A 22,785-nucleotide genomic window follows, 5' to 3' on the forward strand; every position below is an offset into this window, starting at 1 on the left:
CTCCAGAACTACCTGGGGTTTCTAGCTGTGTAAATCCCAGGTCCCACTCAGATTATGAGTCCAGTTCTCTGCAGGTGGAACCCAGGAAGTTGTATTTTTAACAAGATGGTACTGCTCATTCACCCAGCCCAGCCAGTGGTCTTGGCATACCCAGGAACCGCTGACATAGAGCTTGTGCTCCCCATAAAGTGGGAAACAGAGCGTTCCTGGGTGGGGGACATGTGGATTGGTCATGACAGTCAGGGTGTTACATACCAGGACAGACTGTGTTGGGGTGACATTAAGGACAAGCTCCTGCAGGCTAGCTGCCTGGATAGTGCTGGCTGGGGGTAGAAGTTAGAGGGGTCACAGAGGGGCTTCCTCCCAGCCCCCTCATCAGCTGCTTGATTTAGGGCTTGTTTCTGGGTCCTTCTGGGCCTGATTCTGAACCATGGGACTGGTGTGGCCTGCAGGCTCCTCCCGCCACAAGCTGTTCATGGTGCAGGGGGAGAACAGTGTCCACAGTTCCCCAGACAGCAGCTGTGGATGCCAGGCCTCCAGGAGTTGTTACTGAAGTTGCTGCTGGACAGCTCACCTTTCACTGAGCTCCACATAGCACCCGTGGTGATGGGAGCCGGATGGAGACAGCCTGCCAGCCTGCACATCAGCTCCCAACTGGGAGGGCAGAGGGAGGAGGGGGTGGGGACCCCAGGCAGCAGGGCTCTGGGAGCAGTGGGGCCCTGGGTTCCAGGGGTGTCTGGCAGGCCCCTCCTTACTCTACCTCTCTCGGCCTCTGGATGGAGGTGCTGGCCGCAGTCGGGCTCTGCCTCTGACTAAGGGTTGGGGAAGTGTCGGATGTGGGCTGCTGCCCCGTGGGGCCTCTGAACAGACCCCAGGGCCTCTGCCAATCATGACTCCTTACTTTCAGCTGGACCCGCAGGCCCTGCAGGACGGAGACTGGCAGCGCACCGTCATCGCCATGAATGGGGTACGTGTCCGTGGGACTCTCCTGGTGCCCACTTCCCCCAGAAGGATAGGGTGGCCTCTGTTCATTTCAAATCAGTCAGAGGTGGCTGAGCCTGAGGCAGCATCTGAGAGGGAGCCTGGTTGGAGAAGGGAGGGCCCCCAAGAGCAGAATCACCATGCACCGGAATCGTCATTCATTGGCTGGAATGCAGTTGCCAGCCAGGCCCTGAGCATCCCTCCTCAAACAAAGGTCTCATGGCACCACCAGGACAGGTGGGGCCTCCACTCAGGGACCTGGGGGCTGCCCATAGAAATGGAGACCCCTGATTTGTCTTTAGGTACCCCAGAAAGGTTTAGACCTTAAAAGCAATAACACACCCAAAAAGGCCCGGGTATAAATGGTAAAATGTTAATATTTGAGATTCTTGGCTTTTTCTTATATTATTCTGTCTTTCCTACTTAATTTTTAATTGTTACTAAGAAAGAGAAAGCTGGTCACAGTACACCTATAATCTCAGCTACTCTGGAGGCTGAGCCAGGAGAATGACTGGAGCCCAAGAGTTTGATTACAGCCTGGGCAACATTGCAAGATCCCATATCTTAAAAAAAAGTAAGCAAGCAAGAGAAGCAGCGGGGATTTTAGGAGATGGTTCTGCAGAAACCAGTCGTTTACATCATCTTCAACAATCCTGGCTCTTGCTGAAGTAGACTAGGGGCTTCCCCGAGGGGCGGCTCCACCTCATGCTGAGACCTCTGCATGCCTTGGGGGTGGAAATATTTGATGAGACTCCCAGGGGTCCTTGGGACCTTGGGCTATGAGGACCAGAAGGATTAGAGGACTGTGCCCCTTCTCCCCACTGTAGATTGAAGTAAAGCTCTCGGTCAAGTTCAACAGCAGGGAGTTCAGCTTGAAGAGGATGCCATCCCAGAAACAGACAGGGGTCTTCAGAGTCAAGATTGCTGTGGTCACCAAGTGAGTGGGGAGGGGCTTGGGCTCACGCACTGAGGGTGCCTATCCCTTCAGCTGTTTCTGCAGAAAAGAGCATGTGTGGATCTCTCCTCTCTGTGTGTGGCCACTGCACGGTGAGGTCAGGCCCCAGGGAACACGGCGTGTTCAGCTACCTCATGTGTTTCCTTCAAACCAGCTCAGGAATGTCCTTGCCACCTTGCTTGGAAGCAGTAGGCTGGCTCCAGGAACTGCCCAAGTGCAGGGTTTTCTGCCCTTGCTTGGAATTAGTCATGGTCCCAGATTCCTGTTGAATGGTTGTAACCCCTGCCCCTTTGTCATGAGTCAGTTGCCAAGAGAAGCCTGTTTGTTGGTTTGAGAGCAGTTCATGCAGACACAGACCACTTCCTCTGAGAATTCATTTGCTTCCCCAGGATTGAATCTGGCTGGGCCTCTGACCTTGCTGGTCACGTGGGCCGGGGCCTCCATCAGTCATACCCTGGACTCCTATCTGTGTCTAAACACCACGCCCCACCCCCAACTGCACGGCAGCCACTCGCATAGCACTCTGGGAGGGCTGTGGGCATGAGCAGCGAGGACTCCATCAGCAGCTCCCCCAGATAAGCCCTGCTGATGAGGGGGCTTGCGAAGCAGCTTTGATGTGCTGGTAAATCCAGGTGCAAAACAGAACTCAAGTTAAGGCCTCCGCACAGCACTGCGTTCTAACTGTGAAGGATTCTTACTCTAGCGTCCTGTGTGGAGGTATTGGAATTGTCCATTGCTAAGACTCGGAGGAGAAAAGCACTTAGCATCGCAGGACTTGGAGCACCGGTGCTGAGGCAACCCTTCATTCATTCGTCGGATGTGTGTTAAGGCCCAGGGCAGGGGTCAGGGATTCTCCTCTTACACAGCACGTGGGTGGCAGGACCAACACTGGGTCTGATCTCCCAGCCGGGGGCACAGGCTGCTAACCCCAGGCCTGGAATCTGTGAGATGCCCTTCCTGTGCTGACTTGACTTAGAAAGGCCTCCTGACCTTCCCGCAAAGGTCATGTGTGATTCGCAGGGGTTCTGGCCGCTTGAAAGGTTCCTGAGAAAGTACATGCAATGAGGACAGAGCTTGCAGAGGGAGGACAGGCATGCAGCAGGCTCTGTGTGCAGCCCCAGACCTGGGTACCTTCGTCACCGTCCTCACCCCACCTCCGGGTGTGCAGATAGGGAGCAGGTCTCCTGTGTTATGGCCCAAGCAGGGCTGTTAGGACACTGAGAGCATTCCCTCCTCCCGCAGGAGAGAGAGGTCCAAGGTGCCCTACATCGTGCGCCAGTGCGTGGAGGAGATCGAGCGCCGAGGCATGGAGGAGGTGGGCATCTACCGTGTGTCCGGCCGGTGTGGCCGCAGACATCCAGGCACTGAAGGCAGCCTTCGACGCCAGTGAGTGTCGGCCTGCGCAGGACGGGATGGAGGTGTGGGCAGTGGTGTCCGCGATGAGATCTCAGAGTGCTCCATGGCCCAGGCATGTCACATCCTTCTCTGTGTCTTTTCTTCATTTACTGTTTTATTATTTTTAAAAAAGAGAAAACAAGAGTTGTACAAACAGCTTCTATAGAAGCCAGTTTTTACACCATCGTACCCACTCATGCCACTTGGTGGAGTGGACCAGGGGCTTCTGTGGGGACTTGGCCTTCCTGCCTTGGGGGTGGACAGGAGGTGGAAGCCCAGGACTCGGTGCGGTCTGTCCACTGCCCTGTATGAGGATGTGGTGGGCAGAGAGCACTGATGAAATTCAGCGCAGGCCGGGGCTGCAGCAACTCCGCCTCCATCTCACCAACCCTCACAGGCTTTGAAGGACCCAGACCTGCCTCAAATGCGAGGGGAGGGCACTGAGACCCCAGAGGGTCCTTCCCAGCATCTTCAAAGCAACAGGATTTTGTGCCTGCAGACCCTTCTTTGCAGCACACACCACCCACCCTGACTAGGACCCTTAGAATGCCCAGCATCCCTGGGAGGGCCCTGTGGTAGTTTCAGCTCCCTCTGGGGGCCCAGAATGAACCTGGCCTGTGGTGAGGATGTAAGCACCAATGGCCAATTGGGTCCAAAGGAAGACACCGGTTTAAACACTGAAACCAATCAGATTCTCCCACGGCCTTCCTGCTATCAGACAACACTGGTGCAGGGGTGGTTGCTATGTACAGGGCAGAGCCACCCAATCCCCACGCAGGCACTGTGTCCTGGACGCTGGCCTCCTCCTGGCCATCACATCAGGCCAAGCAGGGGAGAGGAATGGGAATGCCCACGCACCCCTACCAACTCTGCAGACACAGAACCATGCACAGCTCTTGGGAGGAGTCAGATGAGCTGCTCAAAGCCCAGGAGGGACCCACACAGTGGTCAGCATGGCAGGGACGGTGCTTTAGCCGAGGCAGGGATGGCGGGTGACTCACTCAGGATCTTCAAGGAGGCCGCTGCATTTCCATGCTCTTTCCAGATAACAAGGACATGTCGGTGATGATGAGTGAGATGGACGTGAATGCCATCGCAGGCACGCTGAAGCTGTACTTCCGTGAGCTGCCCGAGCCCCTCTTCACTGACGAGTTCTACCCCAACTTCGCAGAGGGCATCGGTGAGCACTGGAGGCCTTGGCCTCGTGGGAGACGTCTCCTCCATGTGCACTGCTGCCCTCGGAGGCTGTGAAAAGCGAGGTGTGGGAACCTGAGCTGTAACCCCTCTGCCATGGTCGGCATTTTAACCCAACCTCAAAAAGCAGGGGACCAGAACCGAGCCTGTCCTGGAAGGCCTTGCCCATCCCCAGAGGGCTCCCCATCCCTATTCCTCAAGGAGGCCAAGTGGGTGAAATGGTCAGCACTGCCGTGCTGTGGGGTCCTAAAGTCTGCTGTCCTCCTTCCTGCAGACCAGGGCTAAACACTGGTGCCCAGGTGCTCTTGCCATGGGTCCTGGTCCAGCCAAGCATGGTTTCAAACATGACCTGACCCTTAGTCAACCTGGAGGCTGATGTCTAGAGTGGGTGCTGATGCATGCAGCACCTGTGGCCTCTGCATCACCCTTAGGGCAGGTCTGCCTCCCGGGCCCATGCACAGAGGACCTGGTCTCCCAGCCTGCAGGTGCCCCTGTGGTGTCCAGGACGACGAGGGGGTCTCTGCATACTTGGTGGGGCTGGGACCCTCCCACTTCCCACCTCCTTGTGTCCCTCACTCCCCTGTTTCATTCCATGCTGAGCCTCCCCTGCCTTGGGCTCCCTGGGGAGGGGGTGGTGGCAGGAGTTGTCCAAGGGCAGCTCTGCCCATCAGCAGCTGCTCTAGTGGCTCCTCCTGCTGCTGTTCACCGGGTGCTGCTGGCCCCTGTGAGGTAGAGAAAAGGCATTCAGGTGGTTCACACCCCACACAGGTGCCCCTCACAGGGTCCTCACTGGTGGCCAGCGCTGTGGGTGTGACGATGATGACAAGCCTAAACTGCGCAAGGACTCGTGTCCCGGGTGCTCCATGTGACCACCTCGGGAGAGGTCTCTGGCTTGTTGTAACCCAGAGGAGTAACCCACTGCCTCCTGCAGCTCTTTCAGACCCAGTTGCAAAGAAGAGCTGCATGTTCAACCTGTTGTTGTCCCTGCCGGAGGCCAACCTGCTCACCTTCCTTTTCCTTCTAGACCACCTGGAAAGGTAGCCCAGCTCTCTTGTGGCTGCCCAGGACTCCAGGTCTCCAGGCCTTTGGGGTGCCCCTCTGCTCCCCCCAGACCCCCAGCACCAAGGACCTTTTCCCCCGACCCCTGTCTGCAGTAACTCACTGCTTCTAAGGACTAGCACCACTGCCACCCCCACCACTGCCTCTCCTCTTTGCCACCCTCCTCCCTCTGCACTGTGGCCTTAACAAAGAGCTCAGAGCTTTGGCCGTGGCCAGCAGTGCATTTGGACCGCCCCCCCTTCCCTCCCAAGCACATCATGAAGACCTCCCCATCAGCCCAGAGCTGGCCCCTTGTCCCGGGCCACTGAGACCCAGAAGTACCAAGGCTGGAGTCAGCTTGCAGCACAGCCAGGGTCGAGGTCACTCCCTCCCTGAGGACTCTAGCACGGCACAGCCCCTCTGCCTCTCTCCTGGTGGTGGCGTTGAAACAGCACCCTCTGCTTCGGTCCTCTACAGGGTGGCAGAGAAGGAGGCAGTCAATAAGATGTCCCTGCACAACCTCGCCACTGTCTTTGGCCCCACGCTGCTCTGGCCCTCCGAGAAGGAGAGCAAGCTCCCTGCCAACCCCAACCAGCCCATCACCATGACTGACAGCAGGTCCTTGGAGGTCATGTCCCAGGTATGGGAAGACAGTCTCCAGCCCATGCAACCCCAGCCTGACAGAGGTGGCCTCTGCCTGCCCCACCCCCAGTCCTGCCCATCTTCCGACTTGCATTGTATGTGGTGGTGGCTGAGATTCAGAGACAGGGACTTGCCTAGGTTTGCATGGATGGGAGTGATAGGGGGTGCCCAGGCCACCTCCTGGTCCTGCTGGTGCACCTTGCTGGGGGCTTAAAACCACCCCAAGTGTTCGGGTGTGGTGGCTCATGCCTGTAATCCCAGCACTTTGGGAGGCCGAGGCAGGACAACCGAACCCAAGTGTTTGAGATCAGTCTGGGCAATGCAGCAAACCCCATCTCCAGAAAAAATACAAAGAAAAATTAGGCAGGCATTGTGGCACACATCTGTAATCCTAGGTATCTGGGAGGCTGACACAGGAGGATTGCTTGAGCCCAGGAGTTAGAGGCTGCAGTGATCCATGATGGAGCCACTGTACTCCAGCCTGGGGACAGAGCAAGGCCCTGTGCATCTCTAAAATAAATAACCACTCCCCACCCAACAAGTCATGCCTTGTCAGGACCCCACCCCACCCCCGTCTCACTGTAAGGGGTTGATGACACCAGCAGGGGTTTCTAGCACCTGAGGTGGACTTGGGGGCTTGGGCCCCAAAGACCTCCCCACCAGCAGCTGTGAGCCCCCCTCCGAGCCACTCTCCTCTTCCCCACTCTGCGAGGGCAGGTCGAGGTGCTGCTGTACTTCTTGCGGCTGGAGGCCATCCCTGCCCTGGACAGCAAGGGACAGAGCATCCTGTTCTCCACCGATGTCTAAAGGTCCCAGTCCATCTCCTGGAGGCGGACAGACGGCCTGGAAACCTCTGGCTAATCAGGCCATCTGTAGAGTGGGAATCAAGATTTTCTGAGGTATCCTTGGGCCACCCCCAGGTGTCAGGCCATCTGCCAAGAGACAGCGGCCCAAAGCAGAAGGACAGGTGGCCTGGGCAGATCCCGCCCAGGTCTGAAAGCCCCAGGCTGGCCTCAGACTGTGAGTTTTTTATGTGGCCACCCGAGGGCACCCCAAGCCAGTTCATCTTGGAGTCCAGGCCTAGCCCTGGGAGACAGGGTGAAAGCAGTGGTTTTTATGAACTTAACTTATAGAGTCTAAAAGATTTCTACTGAATCACTTGTCAAGAAGTGCCCTCTCTGGGGAGAAGGGAACGTGACCGGATTCCGTCACTTGTATCTTGAATAAACGCTGCTGCTTCATCCTGTGGGGGCCGTGGCCCTGTCCCTGTGTGGGTGGGGCCTCTTCCATTTCCCTGACTTAGAAACCACACTCCACTTAGAACAGGGTTTGAGAGGCTTAGTCAGCACTGGGTAGCGTTTTCACTCCATTCTTGGCTTGCTTCTTTTTCTTTCCAGAAGGATTTTTGTGCAGAAATGGATGTTTTGTTGCTGTGTTAGTCCTCCTTGGAAAGCAGCTCAGAAGGCCCGTGAAATGTCGGGGGATGGGACCCCCAGGGAGGGAATCCCAGGCTACGCACTTTAGGGTTCGTTCTCCAGGGAGAGCGACCTCATCCCCCGATTCTGACCGCCCTTCTGGCCCACGCTCTCCTGTTTGGCTTCCACAGGCCTGGACTTCTCTGGCTTCTCTGCCCACACACTCCCTGCCCCCAGTGTCCCTGCCCCTGCCCCAGCACAGGTGACTTCATTTCTGTCCTCTCAGCTCAGTGGACTCACTCAACTTTTGTATAAGTCTCCACTTGGTGGCAGCAGTTTGCTGATGACTTGTTTTAAAACTTTCATCCTAAATAACCTTTTGATGCTTCAATATTTTTAAGTTTTATACATAGTTTCTAATTTTTTCCCCAACAGATCCAGATACCTAATAAGATGCTGGAATGTAATCCCTGGACAGTCCGTGTCCTGGCAGCATTTGGTCTTCCTCTAAGCGCCTGGCTCCGCTGTTCTCAGGAGTGGGTTCTGAAGTCTCTGGAGAACAGGATACGTGGAGGGTTAGGAAGGGGCCAGGCCTAGAGACGGGAGACTCCCTCCCGGAGCAGGTGGAGGCACAGGACCATTCGCTACCCCATCTGCCGACACCTGCAGGGGAGCCCAGGCATTCTTTGTAAGCCCTCCTGACCACCTGGCTCAAAGAAAACAGAAGCATGGAGGCCGCCAAGTATTTTCAAGAAATAACCCCATGAACATGGCATCACTTTTTTAGAAAGAGGGGCTTGGGGCAGGCAGAGGAGAGAAGGGAGAGCAAACTGAGAGCCAAGTTTCCAGACAGTCCTGCAGGAGGAGAGGATGCAGCTGCCCAGAGGGAAGCAGGATCACATTTAATGAAGTGTGTGGGGTACCTGGATGACACCAGCACCCAGTGCGGCTCTGTCTGGCAACCGCTCCCAAGGTGGGAGGAGTGGGTGTCCCCTGTGTGTCAGTGGGCAGCTCCTGCTGAGCCCGCAGCTCACTGGTGAGCCTGACAGTGGGGCCATGCGCCTGACACTCCTCTCTGCTTGTGGACCTGGCAAGGCAGGGAGCAGAAAACAGAGCCACTTGAAGGCTTTCTGTCTGCGTCTTTGTGCAGTGTGGATTTAGTTGTGCTTTTTTCTTGCTGGGAGAGCACAGCCACCATTTACAAGCAGTGTCACCCTCGTGGGTGGCGAGGACAGAACAGGAGCCTCTGCTCTCTGGACCTATCTGGGCCCGGTGGGCTCCCTTGTCCTGGCTTCCATCTCTGTCTCAGCGACCATTCAGCCCTGCACAGGAACACATGTTGCTTAGAAAAGCCAAATCCAGCCTTGTCTCTGCCTCCTCTGGTCTCATGATGTGCATCTGTTACCTTGAAACTGGAAACCAGTCTATCAATGTCTGTGCCAATTTTTTATTCCCTCCCCAACCTCCTTCCCCATACGACTTTTTATTTATGTAGGATGTGTGCTGTCTAGTGATGGGATGACCACACTTTTCCATGTTCTAAAAGTGCTCCTCTCCCGCAGGGTCCCAGGGCTGGTGGTTGCTTTGGGTCTACAGCTACGTCTTACCCACCTCCTGCCTCAAAAGCCTGTGTGGTGGCAAAGCCGGTGTGGGGCTGGGGAACGCAGCGTTCTCCAGGAGGGGGACCCGGCTCTCCTTCTGCAATGCAGGCGAAGGCCTAGATGCCAGTGTGACCTCCCACAAGGCATGGCTTCCAGACTCCCCGACCAGAAGTGATGCTTTTTTGTCTCGGGCCCTGGGTTTGAAGCAGCCTGGCTTTCTCTTGGTAAGTGGCTGGTGTCTTAGCAGCTGCAATCTGAGCTCAGCCACCTACACACCACCATGGCCGACACTTTCATTAAAAAGTTTCCTGAGACGACTTGTGTGCATGTTGATTTCATGATCAGCGCCGCTGGGAAGAACCCCAGAGCCGGTGGGGTGGGGCTGGAAGCAGCAGGTGCAGTGATGGGGCTGGGTGCCCAGGAGTCCTCAGTGCTCAATCAGGCCAAGGTGGCCAAGCCCAGGCTGCAGGGAAGGCTGGCCTGGGGGGTGTGGGTGAGCACAGGCAGGCACCAGCTGGGCAGTGTTAGGATGCTGGAGCAGCATCCGTAACTCCACTGAGTGGGGTAGTCTGGTTGGGGCAGGGACCGCTATTGCTTTGGCAGAGAGAGATGATCCCCACTGGGGAGAGGCTGTTCTGACTCTGCAGGTGGGACAGGGACAGATGGCCACCAGGGTGACCCGGCTGGTCTTCCTTTGCTACGCTAAGCCCTGGGACATGGAGGATTCCCGCCACACACAGCCTGGGCCCGGGTTCTTACCTGTGGCCACCGCTCTGGCACGAGCTCCTCAGTCTTGGGTGGTTTCTGCCTGGTCCGGGATTTGGTGTTCCTGCTGAGTCCAGCCTTTCTGCCACCTCCGCATGGGCCGTGGGTGGTGTTGTCAGCTGCCTCCCACCTTGGCTTCAGTAGCTCACCCAGCTTACAGGGGAGCTGCCCTGGGCTGGAGATGGGCATGCACCCTGGGTCCTACTTGAATGAATGCAGCTTGAGGAGAGCCGGCCATATACACTGGGCCACAGGTTACCCTCGGCAATGCCCACATCAGCCGTCAGCTTGAGCCTCCCCAGGAGAGCAAGGCTCACACGACAAAGGCTGCCCGTGGCCAATGAGGTGGCTGAGCCCAGCCAGGACCTTTCTCGGACTCCCGGGATGTGGCTCTGCTCGTGAGCTGCCTGGTCAGCTCTCTCGGGGTGAGAAGGGCTTGTCACACGGGCCCCTGCCTGCAGTGTGACCCTTCTCAGCTTCTCTCAGCAGCCCTGCCTGCGGAGTGTCACCACCACCATGATCATTTCCCTGACACTGCGAGGGTGGGGGGACGTCCTGGGTAGAGACAGGGCCTGTGGCAGCAGCAGGCTCAGGGGCTCCCTACACTGGTGGGCTGGGGACCTGGTGGAGACCACGCCAAGGGCTGGACAAGGGGATGAGCCTCCACCCTGGCCTCTCTGCAGGCCTCAGCAGCCCCTCCCACAGGCAGAAGGGTTGACACTGGGTTCTGTCCTCACTTCAAGAGCTGCAAGTGCCACGTGCTGTTCTGCCCAATCTGGTGTCTGCAGGTGAGGAAAGGGCTGCCGCTGGCCCGTTTCTGAGTGTTCAGCACCTAAGGGTGACAGCACTGTCTGTCCCTACCCTCCGGGTCCTGTTTGAAAATCAAACCCATGCTCACAGGCCAATTTTTTTTTCTTTTAGAGACAGGGTCTCACTTTGTCACCCAAGCTGGAGTGCAGTGGTGTGATTATAGCTCAATGCAGCCTCCAATTCCCGGACTCAAGGGAACTTCCTGCCTCAGCCTGCCAAGTAGCTTGGACTATAGCTGTGTGTTTTCTTATTATTTTGTAGACATGGGGTCTGGCTATGTTGTCCAGGCTATTCTCAAAATTCCCGGCCTCAAGCAATCCTCCCGCCTCGGCCTCTCAAAGGTTGGGATTACAGGTGTGAGGCAAGGCACCTAGCTCAGCCACAGAGCCCTATTGCATCTCTCTTACTAGGAGCAAGAGCTGACTGCCCCCTCATCCCCATTCCAGAGTGTTGGGGCTGTGTTGAGCCGAGGCCGGGCCACTGGCATGGCCCAGGGAGCGGGATCATTCACTGCTGCCCCAAATCTGAGATCATTCCACCTTGACAAGACTTCCTCATCCAATCCCTTTACTTGACAGCTGGGGAAACCAATGCGCACAGAGCACCCCCAGCTCACTCGGGGTCTCAGAGCTGATCCATGAGCGGAGGCTGAGATCCTGGGATCTTGTCCCCCAGCCTCCCTGCAACCTTACTCCCTTTCTGCTGAAAGAGATGGGGCCGGACCTCGACCAGCAGCCCTGGCCTGGACATGACTGTGCTCATGCAGGTATTGAGGCCAAGACGCCCTGGCATCATATGTTTTTCTATTTTCTTTTTTTTTTTTTTTGAGACGGTGTCTCACTCTGTCACCCAAGCTGGAGTGCAGTGGCATGATATTGGCTCACTGCAACCTCTGCCTCCCGGTTAAAGTGATTCTCCTGCCTCAGCCTTCCAAGTAGCTGGGCCTACAGGCTTGTACCACCACGCCTGACTAATTTGTGCATTTTTACTAGAGACGGGGTTTCCCCATGTTGGCCAGGCTCGTGTCGAACTTCTGACCTCAAGTGATCCACCTGCCTTGGCCTCCCAAAGTGCCAGGATTACAGGCATGAGCCATGGCGTCACTTAAATGTAGTGAGAGGCCGGGCACAGTGGCTCATGCCTGTAATCCCAGTACTTTGAGAGGACGAGGCTCTCAGATCACCTAAGGTCAGGAGTTCGAGACCAGCCTGGCCAACATGGTGAAACCGTGTCTCTAAAAAAATAGAAAAAAATATCCCTGCATGGTGGTGAGTACCTGTAGTCCCAGTTACTCAGGAGGCTGAGGCATGAGAATCGCTTAAACCTTGGAGGCGGAGGCTGCAGTGAGCTGAGATGGCGCCACTGCACTCCAGCCTGGGTGACAGAGCAAGACTTTGTCTCTAAATAATTAAATAAATAAATATGGCCGAGCATGGTGCCTTAGGCCTGTAATCCCAACACTTTGGGAGGCTGAGGCAGGTGGTTCATGAGGTCAGGAGCCCGAGACCAGCCTGGCCAAGATGGTGAAACACTGTCTCTACTAAAAATACAAAAATTAGCCAGCTGTGGTGGCAGGCACCTGTAATCCCAGCTACTTGGGACACTGAGGCAGGAGAATCACTTGAAACTGGAAGTCAGAGGTTGCAGGGAGCCGAGATTGCACCACTGCACTCTAGCCTGGGCGATGGAGAAAGACTCCATCTCAGATAAATAAATTAATAAATACAGAGCAAGATTCCATCTCAAATAAATAAATAAATGTACACCTGTAATCCTAGCAGTTCGGGAGGCTAAGACAGGTCGATCACCTGAGGTCAGGAGTTCGAGACCAGCCTGACCAATATGGCAAAACTCCATCTCTACTAAAAATACAAAAATTAGCCAGGCGTTTTGATGTGTGCCTGTAGTCCCAGCTACTTGGGAGGCTGAGACAGGAGAATTGCTTGAACCCAAGAGGTGGAGGTTGCAGTGAGCCGAGATCTCGGCTGCACTTCAGCCTGGGTGACAGAGTGAGACTGTCTCAAAAGGAATAAAAAAATAAAAAATAAAAAAAATGTAGTAAGATGGCAGAGTCGTGCCGCGGAAGCGTGCTGGTCCTATCCATGTAGTGAAGGCTGATTTCATACACAAATGTCACAAGAACTTTTTTTCTTTTTCTTTTTTTTTGAGACGGAGTCTCGCTCTGTCACCCAGGCTGGAGTGCAGTGGCGCGATCTCAGCTCACTGCAAGCTCTGCCTCCCGGGTTTATGCCGTTCTCCTGCCTCAGCCTCCCAAGTAGCTGGGACTACAGGCCTGTGCAGCAGATGCAGGGGGGCCACTAGGCCCAGGCAGTCTTAGGACTTGTGTGTCTCCTGCTGTGCATCCATACTGGGTGCTTTAGAAACGGCAGGCAGACCAGAAGCCCCTGTTGCAAGTGAGGACAAAGTGTGGGAAGGCCGTGAGGGTCTGCAGTCCGAGATGGCCTTGTCCTCAACCTGCAGTGCACTGTTGATGCGCTGGAAGGCCGCCTCCTTCTCCCGGTCCAGGTCTTCAACAGTGACCCGGTACCCCATCTCTAAGGGAGGTGGCAGCATCAAAGGCTCCCCTCGCCTGCGTGGCAGCAGGGGAAACTTGCATCTACGGGGCCTAGAGGCCTGGGATCTGGGGGAGCCACCTATGGGGGTGAGTGTCTGCCCTGGTGCTGTATCTGCCGTCTTTTCACACTGGGTGTGACCCGAAGAGACAGCCTGAGGTCCGTCCTCACTCAGTGTGTTTCAGGAACTGAGGGTCAGCTGGCAGTGGGATGAGGCTGGCCCCTCTTCCGCTTTCGTCCCGGGAGGCCTCCCGTAGAGCTGTAGGGGCTCGAGATGGCCTTTCGTTTGGGGCACGAGCTGGTCCGGGAGGTCTGGGATCTCTGGTTCTGACCTCTGGGCACCTGCTGCAGCTGTGGCTGAGGCCCAGAAATGTGAAGGGCCTCCATCCACTCCAGTAGTGACCCCAACGTGGGGTTCAATGTGGAGGGGGGAGGGGCTGCTGCGGCAGCTGCAGGAGCAGAAGTGCCACGCCTTGTTCTTCTCATGCTCGCATCCATGCTTGCAGCTGGGAAGGGGGCAGGAATCAGCGAGGTGACCTGGGCTGAGTCCTGGGAATGGGAAGAGGTGGCAGGAAGGGGATCTGAGGAGGCGAACAGGGGGCCTGGTGGTCTGTGCTTCTTCCCAGACATGGGAGCTGTAGAGGGGACCTCTGCAGCAGATGCTAAGGGGGCCAGTAGGCCCAGGCAGTCTTGGGACTTGTGTGTCTCCTGCTGTGCATCCATACTGGGTGCTTTAGAAACGGCAGGCAGACCAGAAGCCCCTGTTGCAAGTGAGGACAAAGTGTGGGAAGGCCGTGAGGGTCTGCAGTCCGAGATGGCCTTGTCCTCAACCTGCAGTGCACTGTTGATGCGCTGGAAGGCCGCCTCCTTCTCCCGGTCCAGGTCTTCAGCAGTGACCCGGTACCCCAGCTCTAAGGGAGGTGGCAGCATCAAAGGCTCCCCTCGCCTGCGTGGCAGCAGGGGAAACTTGCGTGTACTGGGCCTAGAGGCCTCGGATCTGGAGGAGTCATTCCTGAGGGCGAGTGTCTGCCCTGGTGCTATATCTGCCACCTTTTCACACTGGGTGTGACCTGAAGAGACAGCCTGAGGCCTGTCCTCACTCACTGTCTTTGAGGAACTGAGGGTCAGCTGGCAGCGGGATGAGGCTGGCCCCCTCCTCCGCTTTAGCCCCGGCAAGCCTCCCGTGGAGCTGTAGGAGCTGGAGATGGCATTTCGGTTGGTGCAGGAGCTCGTCCAGGAGGTCTGGGATGTCTGCTTATATCTGATTTCTGACCTCTGGGCATGGAGGTCTGTCTGCAGAGGCCCGGGCCTGGGCACAAAGGGAGAGAGGCCTCCATTGTCCCGCAGGGGCCGAAATGCAGACCATGCATCCCCGGTGACCTCGGGGACCCTTCTCTGATCACCAGGATTCTCTTGGACTCTAGGGTCCTTGTCCTGCTCAGGCATCCCTGCCCCGCTCTCCTTGAGGGCCCTCAACACTATCTTCCCTGGACACAAGTCTGGGGACAGCCGGGTGTTGTGGACCCCAAAGGGGTGACTCCCGGCTCCTGGGCCCCACAGAGAGTCCATGTTCTCAGTGCAGTGGCTGAGCTGGAGGACGCCCTGGAACTCGGAGCACACAGCACTGGCTTGCTGTGGTACCTGTGCAATCAAATTGAAGGCAGGATCCCAGGAAGGAACGCAGGGCTTGCAGGATCACGGAAAACCTTCTTAGCGTTGTCTTGACACCACTGATGTCAAGTGTCCGGGTGCTTGTAGGATGGCCTGCCACTCAGTCCACGGGCAGGAGCAACGGGGAGATCCCACAAGCAAAGTGAACTGGGGGATGGGCTGAACGGGCTCCAGGCAACTGAGCCCTACTGGCAGGTCCTCGGCCTGGGCCCGAACAGGAAGGAGGGGCACAGAGTGCCCAGGTAACCGCTCCTGGGAGCAGTGGGGAACCGTCGGTTGCTTGAACTCTCGAGAGCTGGGCTCTGAGCGTCCTCGTCCAGCCGCCAACTCGGCCAAAGGCTAAGCCAGCAGTTTCTTCTGTTGCCGGGCAACGCGCCTTTTAAACCTGAGGGAGCGGGCGCGTGAGCACATCATGGCGCCCGTGACAGAGCGAGCTTAACGGATTAATAAGCGCAGCCAGGTACCCGCGCGAGGCACTTGCTGGCAACGGCGGGAGGCGGACGTGGGGGGTCATGCAATAGGTACTGGAAGGAGAGAGGCGGGCACAAAGGTCGCGGGAGGAACAGGTGCCCACAATGGCGGCAGATCTGCCCGTGGATCACTGAAGATTCCTGCTCTCCTGCTGAGGTGGAGATTGCAGTGAGCTGAGATCGCACCATTGCACTCCAGCCTGGGCCACAAGTGCAAAACTCAGTCTCCAGATAAAAAAAAGAAAAAGAAAAAAAAGAGGCCGGGCGTGGCGGCTTATGCCTATAATCCTAGCACTTTGGGAGGTCGGGGCAGACGGATCACGAGATCAGGAGTTGGAGACCAGCCTGGCCAACATAGTGAAACCCCGTCTCTAGTAAAAATACAAATTTAGTCAGACATGGTGGCACGCGCCTGTAGTCCCAGCTACTCCGGCGGCTGAGACAGGAGAATCACTTGAACCCCGGGGCGGGCGGGGAAGGGATTGTGATGCGCCGAGATCGCGCCACTGCACTCCAGCCTGGGCAACAGAGCCAGACTCTTTTTTTTTTTTTTTTTTTTTTTTTTTTTGAGACGCAGTCTCCCTCTGTCGCCCAGGCTGGATTCCAGTGGCCTGATCTCGGCTCACCGCAAGCTCCGCCTACCGGGTTCACGCCATTCTCCTGCCTCAGCCTCTGGAATAGCTGGGACTACAGGCGCCCGCCACCACACCCGGCTAATTTTTTGTATTTTTAGTAGAGACGGGGTTTCACCGTGTTAGCCAGGATGGTCTCGATCTCCTGACCTCGTGATCAGCCCGCCTCGGCCTACCAAAGTGCCGGGATTAAAGGCGTGAGCCACCGTGCCCGGCCGAGACTCTGTCTTAAAAAAAAAGGCCGGCGCGGTAGCACTTTGGGAGGCGGAGGCGGGTGGATCACGAGGTCAGGAGTTGGAGACCAGCCTGGCCAACATAGCGAAACCCCGTCTCTAGTAAAACTACAAAAAATTAGCCAGGCGTGGTGGCGGGCGCCTGTAGTCCCAGCTACTCTGGAGGCTGAGGCAGGAGGATGGCGTGAACTCGGAAGGCGGAGCTTGCAGTGACCCGAGATCTCACCACAGCACTCCAGCATGGGTGACAGTGCGAACCTCCGTCTCAAAAAAAAAAAAGAGAGAGAGAGACAGAGAGAAAAAGGTTTATTGATTTAATGTACTTTTATGCCTGTGTTCTTCAATTTGCTTAGGAAACAACCACACTTGAGAGCTGGGACTGTGGCCCTGATTGTGGACATGAAATATATGGTTTCTTGCATAAAATAGACATTGAATAATTACGATTTAGTTGAGCTAGAAATCCATTTGGTTTCTTCCATATTTTTCCGAAGTTTTCATCCTTATTTTTTTTTTTTTTTGAGATGGAGTTTTGCTCTTGTCCCCCAGGCTGGAGTGCAATGGCGCGATCTCAGCACCTGCTGGCAATGGCGGGAGGCTGGGGGACGCTGGCGGCATAGGTACTGGAAGGAGAGGCGCGCCCACAAAAGACTTGGGAAGACCTGGCGCGCACAATGGCTGCAGATCCGCCAGTGGATCACTGAAGATTCCTGCTCTCCTGCTGCGGCGGGGATTGCAGTGAGCTGAGATCACACCATTGCACTCCAACCTGGGCAACAAGAGTGAAACTTCGTCTCACACACACACACACACACACACACACACACACACACACACACACACACGAAAGAAAGAAAAAATAGTGGCCAGGCGTGGAGGCTCACGCATCCCAGCACTTTGGGAGGTCGGGGCGGGCGGATCACGAGATCAGGAGCTGGAGACCAGCCTGGCCAACAGAGTGAAACCCCGTCTCTAGTAAAAATACAAATTTAGTCAGACATGGTGGCACGCGCCTGTAGTCCCAGCTACTCCGGCGGCTGAGACAGGAGAATCACTTAAACCCGGGGGCGGGGAAGGGATTGTGATGCGCGGAGATCGCGCCACTGCACTCCAGCCTGGGCAACAGAGTCAGACTCTCTCTTTTTTTTTTTTTTTTTTTTGAGATGGAGTCTCCCTCTATCGCCCAGGCTGGATTCCAGTGGCCTGATCTCGGCTCACCGCAAGCTCCGCCTACCGGGTTCACGCCATTCTCCTGCCTCAGCCTCTGGAGTAGTTGGGACTACAGGCGCCCGCCACCACACCCGGCTAATTTTTTGTATTTTTAGTAGAGACGGAGTTTCACCCTGTTAGCCAGGATGATCTCCATCTCCTGACGTCGTGATCCCCCTCCCAAAGTGCTGGGATTACAGGCCTCGGCCTCCCAAAGTGCTGGGATTACAGGCGTGAGCCACCGCGCCCTGTGTTGAAACTCTCTTGAGGCATTTTCTTCGGCCTTCGGGTCCATCCTCTGTCTCCTCCTTGACCTCCTCATCTCCTCCTCGCCACTGCCTTGGGGACCTTGGCCAGGCTCATGGCATCCAGCAGCCACTCAATGTCAATACCTCCGTGTTCATCTCTCAGCCCGCCCTTGCCCGTGAACCCATGCTTATTTATTTATTTTTTTTATACGTGCACCCATGCTCTTCGGGTCTGATGAAGTATCCAAAATCAAGCTCCTGACCATCCCCAAACCTGCCCCTTCTGCAGGGTTTACCTCGCTAGTCGGCACCATCCTTGATTCTTCTCTTTCTCCCACCCAGGCCATCATCTCTTGACTGGTTGATACCCACAGCCTCCCCTTTGGGCTTTATCCTTATCCCCGTCATAGCTGCCAGAGGGACCCTGTGAAAACACTCCCCAGCCTGCTCTTTCCTCTGCCCTAAGCCTGCATGGCACAGAGCAAAAGCCAGTTGTTATGGGACCTAGGAGGTCCTGTGGGATGGGCCCCAGCCTGCATCTTCATCCTCTTCTCCCCACCCCACTCCATTCACTCTCTGCCTATCGCTCACCAGCCTATACCACCTGCCTCAGGGCCTTTGCACTGACCATTTAGGCCACATTCCAGGCTCTTTTCACATGTTGCCTCCTCTGAGAAGCCCTCCCTGACCACTCTGCCCATACCTCATGCCTCTTGATTCCCCTTACCTGGCTTGTGGTTTCAGCACTTTCCCTGTGTGTGTTTGTTTTTCTTGGCGTGAGGGCAGGACCTAAGTGTCTGTTCCCTGTTGATTCCCCAGTTCCAGGCATGCAGTGCAAACTCTAGAAATATTTTTTGCATGAAGGAATGAGTGATTGAATGCAGCAAGGGTCTGGAGGCTGAGGACCAGGCAGACAGACATTCAGAGTTGCTGGAACGCGACAGAGACAGAGAGTCAGACTGGTCATGCAAGATCCTGGGCCTGCCCTTGGGTCCTGGGGAGCCACGGAAGGTTGTGGGTGCCAGAGGGTTGTGGTCAGAGCCACAGTCAGGGGCCTTCTGAGACCTGTGCCCCCTCCCCACCCTCCCTCCCCACCTCCTCAGGCCAGCTCTGGGGTCTCGGCAGGTGGTCCGCAACATGACCTCTGAGTTCTTCGCTGCCCAGCTCCGGGCCCAGATCTCTGACGACACCACTCACCCGATCTCCTACTACAAGCCCGAGTTCTACACGCCGGTTGATGGGGGCACTGCTCACCTGTCTGTCGTCGCAGAGGACAGCAGTGCTGTGTCTGCCACCAGCACCATGAACCTCTAGTAGGGGCTGCTGGGCTGCCTGGGTGGGAAAGGGCCAGGGGCGGGTGGCTCAGGGACTGCCCACTTATCCAGTAAGGTGGCTCCATCACCTCTTTTCCTGGTGGGAAACTGAGGCCCAAACTTGGTAGCTTATCCTGGGCCTCTCAGTGAGTATGTTTGAGCCTCAGTGGGTGGATAGGGACCAGGCTGGGCCAGGCAAGGTCGGGCACTGTCTAACCTGGCTGGGCGGTAGCTTTGGCTCCAAGGTCCGCTGCCCGGTCAGCGGGATCCTGTTCAATGATGAAATGGACGACTTCAGCTCTCCCAACATCACCAACGAGTTTGGGGTGCCCCCCTCACCTGCCAATTTCATCCAGCCAGGTATGGGGTGGGGGTCCGGGGATGGGGGACTGGGGTGGAGAGGGGCGGGTGTCCTGGGCAGGCAGCTGACGGGCATCCCTGTCTTCTCCCATCGGCCACAGGGAAGCAGCCGCTCTCGTCCATGTGCCCGACGATCATGGTGGGCCAGGACGGCCAGGTCCAGATGGTTGTGGGAGCTGCTGGGGGCACACAGATCACCACAGCCACTGCACTGGTATGTGTCACACCTTTTCTCCCTGGCCGTGCCCACCCTCCACAGCCCCCAAGCCACGCTGATCACACTCCCATGCCCCAGGCCATCATCTACAACCTCTGGTTCGGCTATGACGTGAAGCGGGCCGTGGAGGAGCCCCGGCTGCACAACCAGCTTCTGCCCAACGTCACGACAGTGGAGAGAAACATTGACCAGGTGGGCCGGGGGTTGGAGAAACTAAGTCACGGTGTGGGGCCCCAGGGCATCCTGGGCTGGAGGCCTGGATCATCACAGAGTGGACAATTGTTGGTGTCCTCTCTCTAGTGCCTGGGCCATCTGGAGCCCCTGTGCCATGAGGGCCAAGCCCCCTGCTCCAGTGAGACCCAGCAGGCCCCAACCTGCTCTTCCTGATGACCTGGCCCGAAATGGCACCACCTGGCCTGAGGCCTGTGACCACACAGGTGTGGTTCAGGTGGCATCTGGAGCCTTGCTCAGGTTTCCCCTCTCCTCCCACCCCCAGGCAGTGACTGGAGCCCTGGAGACCCGGCACCATCACACCCAGATCACGTCCACCTTCATCGCTGTGGTGCAAGCCATCGTCCGCATGGCTGGTGGCTGGGCAGCTGCCTCGGACTCCAGGAAAGGCGGGGAACCTGCCAGCTACTGAGTGCTCCAGGCGGACAAGGCTGACAAGCAATCCAGGGACAAGATACTCACCAGGACCAGGAAGGGGACTCCGGGGGACCGGCTTCCCCTGTGAGCAGCAGAGCAGCACAATAAATGAGGCCACTGTGCCAGGCTCCAGGTGGCCTCCCTGGCCTGTCTCCCCACTCTCTGGGCCTCAGTGTATTGTGTGTGAAATGGAGCCATCTGGCTGGGGAGGAACAGAGAGGTGGGATTCGGAGACCTTCACAATGCAGACACTGGAACTAGCCTCAGCATCTTCAGCATGGGGAGAGCCAGGCACATGGCTGGGGGCCAGGGGAAGATTCACACCAAGCCCTGCCCCTTTCCACCCTGATCCCTCGGACTTTGGGGCCAGGCCCTCCCTTACTGGGGCTGGGCAGTGACACTACCTAGGATCAGCCACCAGGGGGTGCCACGACCCTGGCACTTTCTTAGGCAGAGGGTGGCCAGCTGATGCTAGGAACCCGGGCGCCTTCTCAGACCCGTAGGCGTCCAGCTCACCCTGCCGATGACACTGGAGGTGAAGCTGAGGTCCGAGGAATGGGGACTGGGCAACAGGCTGGAGGAAAACATCTCGGTCAGAGCCACGCCCCTGGGGGGTTCCCAAGAGCAAGCCCAGAGTGAAACCCAAGCTTGTGATCCTCTCCAGAGTGAGGCCTGGTTCTCAGGGAACAACAAACGGGAAGATGTCCCCAGATCCCAGGGATCAGGGCTTGGACCAGCCGGGGACGCAGCCCAGAGGGAGTGGGTCCAGAAGGAAACAGCTAGACACAGCAGCCTTCACCATCCGCAGTCCCTCCAGGCCTCCCTCGGGGCCTGCTCCCTCCTCTGTGCACAGTTCCAACACCTGGAGCAGGGTTCTGGGAAGGGCTGGTGGAGGTGGGCTGGTGGGAGGCGGTGATCACAGCCCAGCACCTGGATATCACCAGGGGCACTGGGGCCAGGGACCAGGTGAGGCCAGGTCGGGGCTATCCTTCAGGAGCCCCGAAAACCTGGTGATTCCAAAGGGCCCATAGACAAACAGGGTTTTATGCCTGTGGAGTCAAGTCCCACTGGGTCTGAGCTCTGGAGGGCTGTGTCTCTGGGGCTCTGCAAGGGTGAGATGGAGGTGGGCTCAAATGGTGTACAAGTCACTCTTCAATCCTTATTTTATTTATTTAATTAAAAAAAAAATTTAAACCAATAGAGATGGGGTCTCACTATGTTGACCAGGCTGGTCTTAACTCCTGACTTCAAGCAGTCCCCCCATCTCAGTCTCCCAAAGTGCTAAAATTACAGGGGTGAGCCACTGCACCCGGCCTCAATCCTTATTTTGGCCTGAGAGGAAAGGCCGTGGCCCCATTTGCAGGGGAGAAGACTGAAGCTGGAGGGGCAGGCCTTGCTCTGGGTTGCACAGCAGCAAGAGAAGTGGGAGCTCGCCACGAGGCTTCCTCGACTCGACACACTGGTGGGGTACACCCTGGTTCTCCAGGTCCCATGGGGCTCAGCCCAGGACTACCTCGGGGGGTGAGGTACTTAAATCCTCTCCTTCATTCTCATCACCCCTTCCCCCATCATTTCCTGAGGAAGAACATTCAGGGACCTGAAGGAGCGGCCTGCCCCTCCACATCTGTGGGTGTTTCTCATCAGGTGGGACAAGAGACTGAGAAAAGAAAGAGACACAGAGACAAAGTATAGAGAAAGAAAAGTGGGCCCAGGGGACCTGCACTCAGCATATGGAGGACCCACGCTGGCACCAGTCTCTGAGTTCCCTAGTATTTATTGATCATTATCTCTACCATCTCAGAGAGGGGGATGTGGCAGGACGATATGGTAATAGTGGGGTGAGGGTCAGCAGGAAAACACGTGAACAAATGTCTCTGTGTCATAAACAAGGTTAAGAAAAAGGTGCTGTGCTTTGATGTGCATATACATAAACATCTCAATGCATTAAAGAGCAGTATTGTCACCAGCATGTCCCACCTCCAGCCCTAAGGCAGTTTTCTCCTATCTCAGTAGATGGAATATACAATTGGGTTTTACACATTCCTTTGCCCAGGGACGGGCAGGAGACAGATGCCTTCCTCTTATCTCAACTGCAAAGAGGCCTTCCTTCCTCTTATACTAATCCTCCTCAGCACAGACCCTTTACGGGTGTCGGGCTGGGGGACGGTCAGGTCTTTCCCTTCCCACGAGGCCATATTTCAGACTGTCACATGGGGAGAAACCTTGGACAATACCTGGCTTTCCTAGCAGAGGTCCCTGCGGCCTTCTGCAGTGTTTTGTGTCCCTGCTTACTTGAGATTAGGGAGTGGTGATGACTTTTAACAAGCATGCTGCCTTCAAGCATTTGTTTAACAAAGCACATCCTGCACAGCCCTAAATCCATTAAACCTTGAGTCGACACAGTACATGTTTCTG

The 22,785-nt window shown here is 56.5% G+C and overlaps 3 protein-coding genes and 1 pseudogene across 5 annotated transcripts in view; 3 read left to right on the forward strand and 1 right to left on the reverse strand.

Moving 5' to 3' along the window:
- Positions 1 to 22,785, forward strand: part of LOC129395163 (immunoglobulin lambda-1 light chain-like) — a 735,232-nt gene that overhangs the window by 349,283 nt on the left and 363,164 nt on the right. The gene's annotated exons all lie outside the window — the stretch shown is intronic.
- LOC117978701 (breakpoint cluster region protein-like) lies at positions 685 to 9,534 on the forward strand (annotated as a pseudogene).
- On the reverse strand, positions 5,995 to 15,310 carry LOC117978695 (putative POM121-like protein 1). Of its 2 annotated transcripts, XR_010111806.1 has the most exons (3): positions 9,981 to 15,310; positions 8,066 to 8,172; positions 5,995 to 6,034 (listed from the first exon to the last, which is right to left on the reverse strand). XR_010111806.1 is itself a non-coding variant. In XM_034951670.3 (1 exon), the coding sequence occupies exon 1, from the start codon at positions 14,936 to 14,938 to the stop codon at positions 13,565 to 13,567; it is 1,374 nt and encodes a 457-aa protein (XP_034807561.2). In that variant the 5' UTR covers positions 14,939 to 15,310; the 3' UTR covers positions 9,729 to 13,564. The 2 variants fall into 2 exon arrangements, 1 of the variants encoding a protein (XP_034807561.2); XM_034951670.3 differs by lacking the exons at positions 5,995 to 6,034; positions 8,066 to 8,172 and having other exon boundaries at positions 9,729 to 15,310.
- On the forward strand, positions 15,076 to 21,548 carry LOC117978698 (glutathione hydrolase light chain 1-like). Of its 2 annotated transcripts, none has more exons than XM_055106011.2 (6): positions 15,076 to 15,500; positions 18,936 to 19,145; positions 19,378 to 19,505; positions 19,607 to 19,719; positions 19,801 to 19,914; positions 20,219 to 21,548. In XM_055106011.2, the coding sequence occupies exons 2-6, from the start codon at positions 18,970 to 18,972 to the stop codon at positions 20,363 to 20,365; spliced, it is 678 nt and encodes a 225-aa protein (XP_054961986.2). In that variant the 5' UTR covers positions 15,076 to 15,500; positions 18,936 to 18,969; the 3' UTR covers positions 20,366 to 21,548. The 2 variants fall into 2 exon arrangements, with proteins under 2 accessions (XP_054961986.2, XP_054961987.2); XM_055106012.2 differs by having other exon boundaries at positions 15,231 to 15,500; positions 18,958 to 19,145; positions 20,219 to 20,531.

This window comes from Pan paniscus, chromosome 23 (genome assembly GCF_029289425.2).
Source record: "Pan paniscus chromosome 23, NHGRI_mPanPan1-v2.0_pri, whole genome shotgun sequence".
Lineage (NCBI taxonomy): Eukaryota > Metazoa > Chordata > Mammalia > Primates > Hominidae > Pan > Pan paniscus.

Coding starts and splice junctions, on each gene's coding strand:
- LOC117978695 (XM_034951670.3), bottom strand. CDS start 14,938: ATGGACTCTCTGTGGGGCCCAGGAGCCGGGAGTCACCCCTTTGGGGTC.
- LOC117978698 (XM_055106011.2), top strand. CDS start 18,970: ATGACCTCTGAGTTCTTCGCTGCCCAGCTCCGGGCCCAGATCTCTGAC. Junction 19,506..19,606: donor TGCCAATTTCATCCAGCCAG/GTATGGGGTGGG, acceptor CATCGGCCACAG/GGAAGCAGCCGCTCTCGTCC. Junction 19,720..19,800: donor TCACCACAGCCACTGCACTG/GTATGTGTCACA, acceptor CCCATGCCCCAG/GCCATCATCTACAACCTCTG.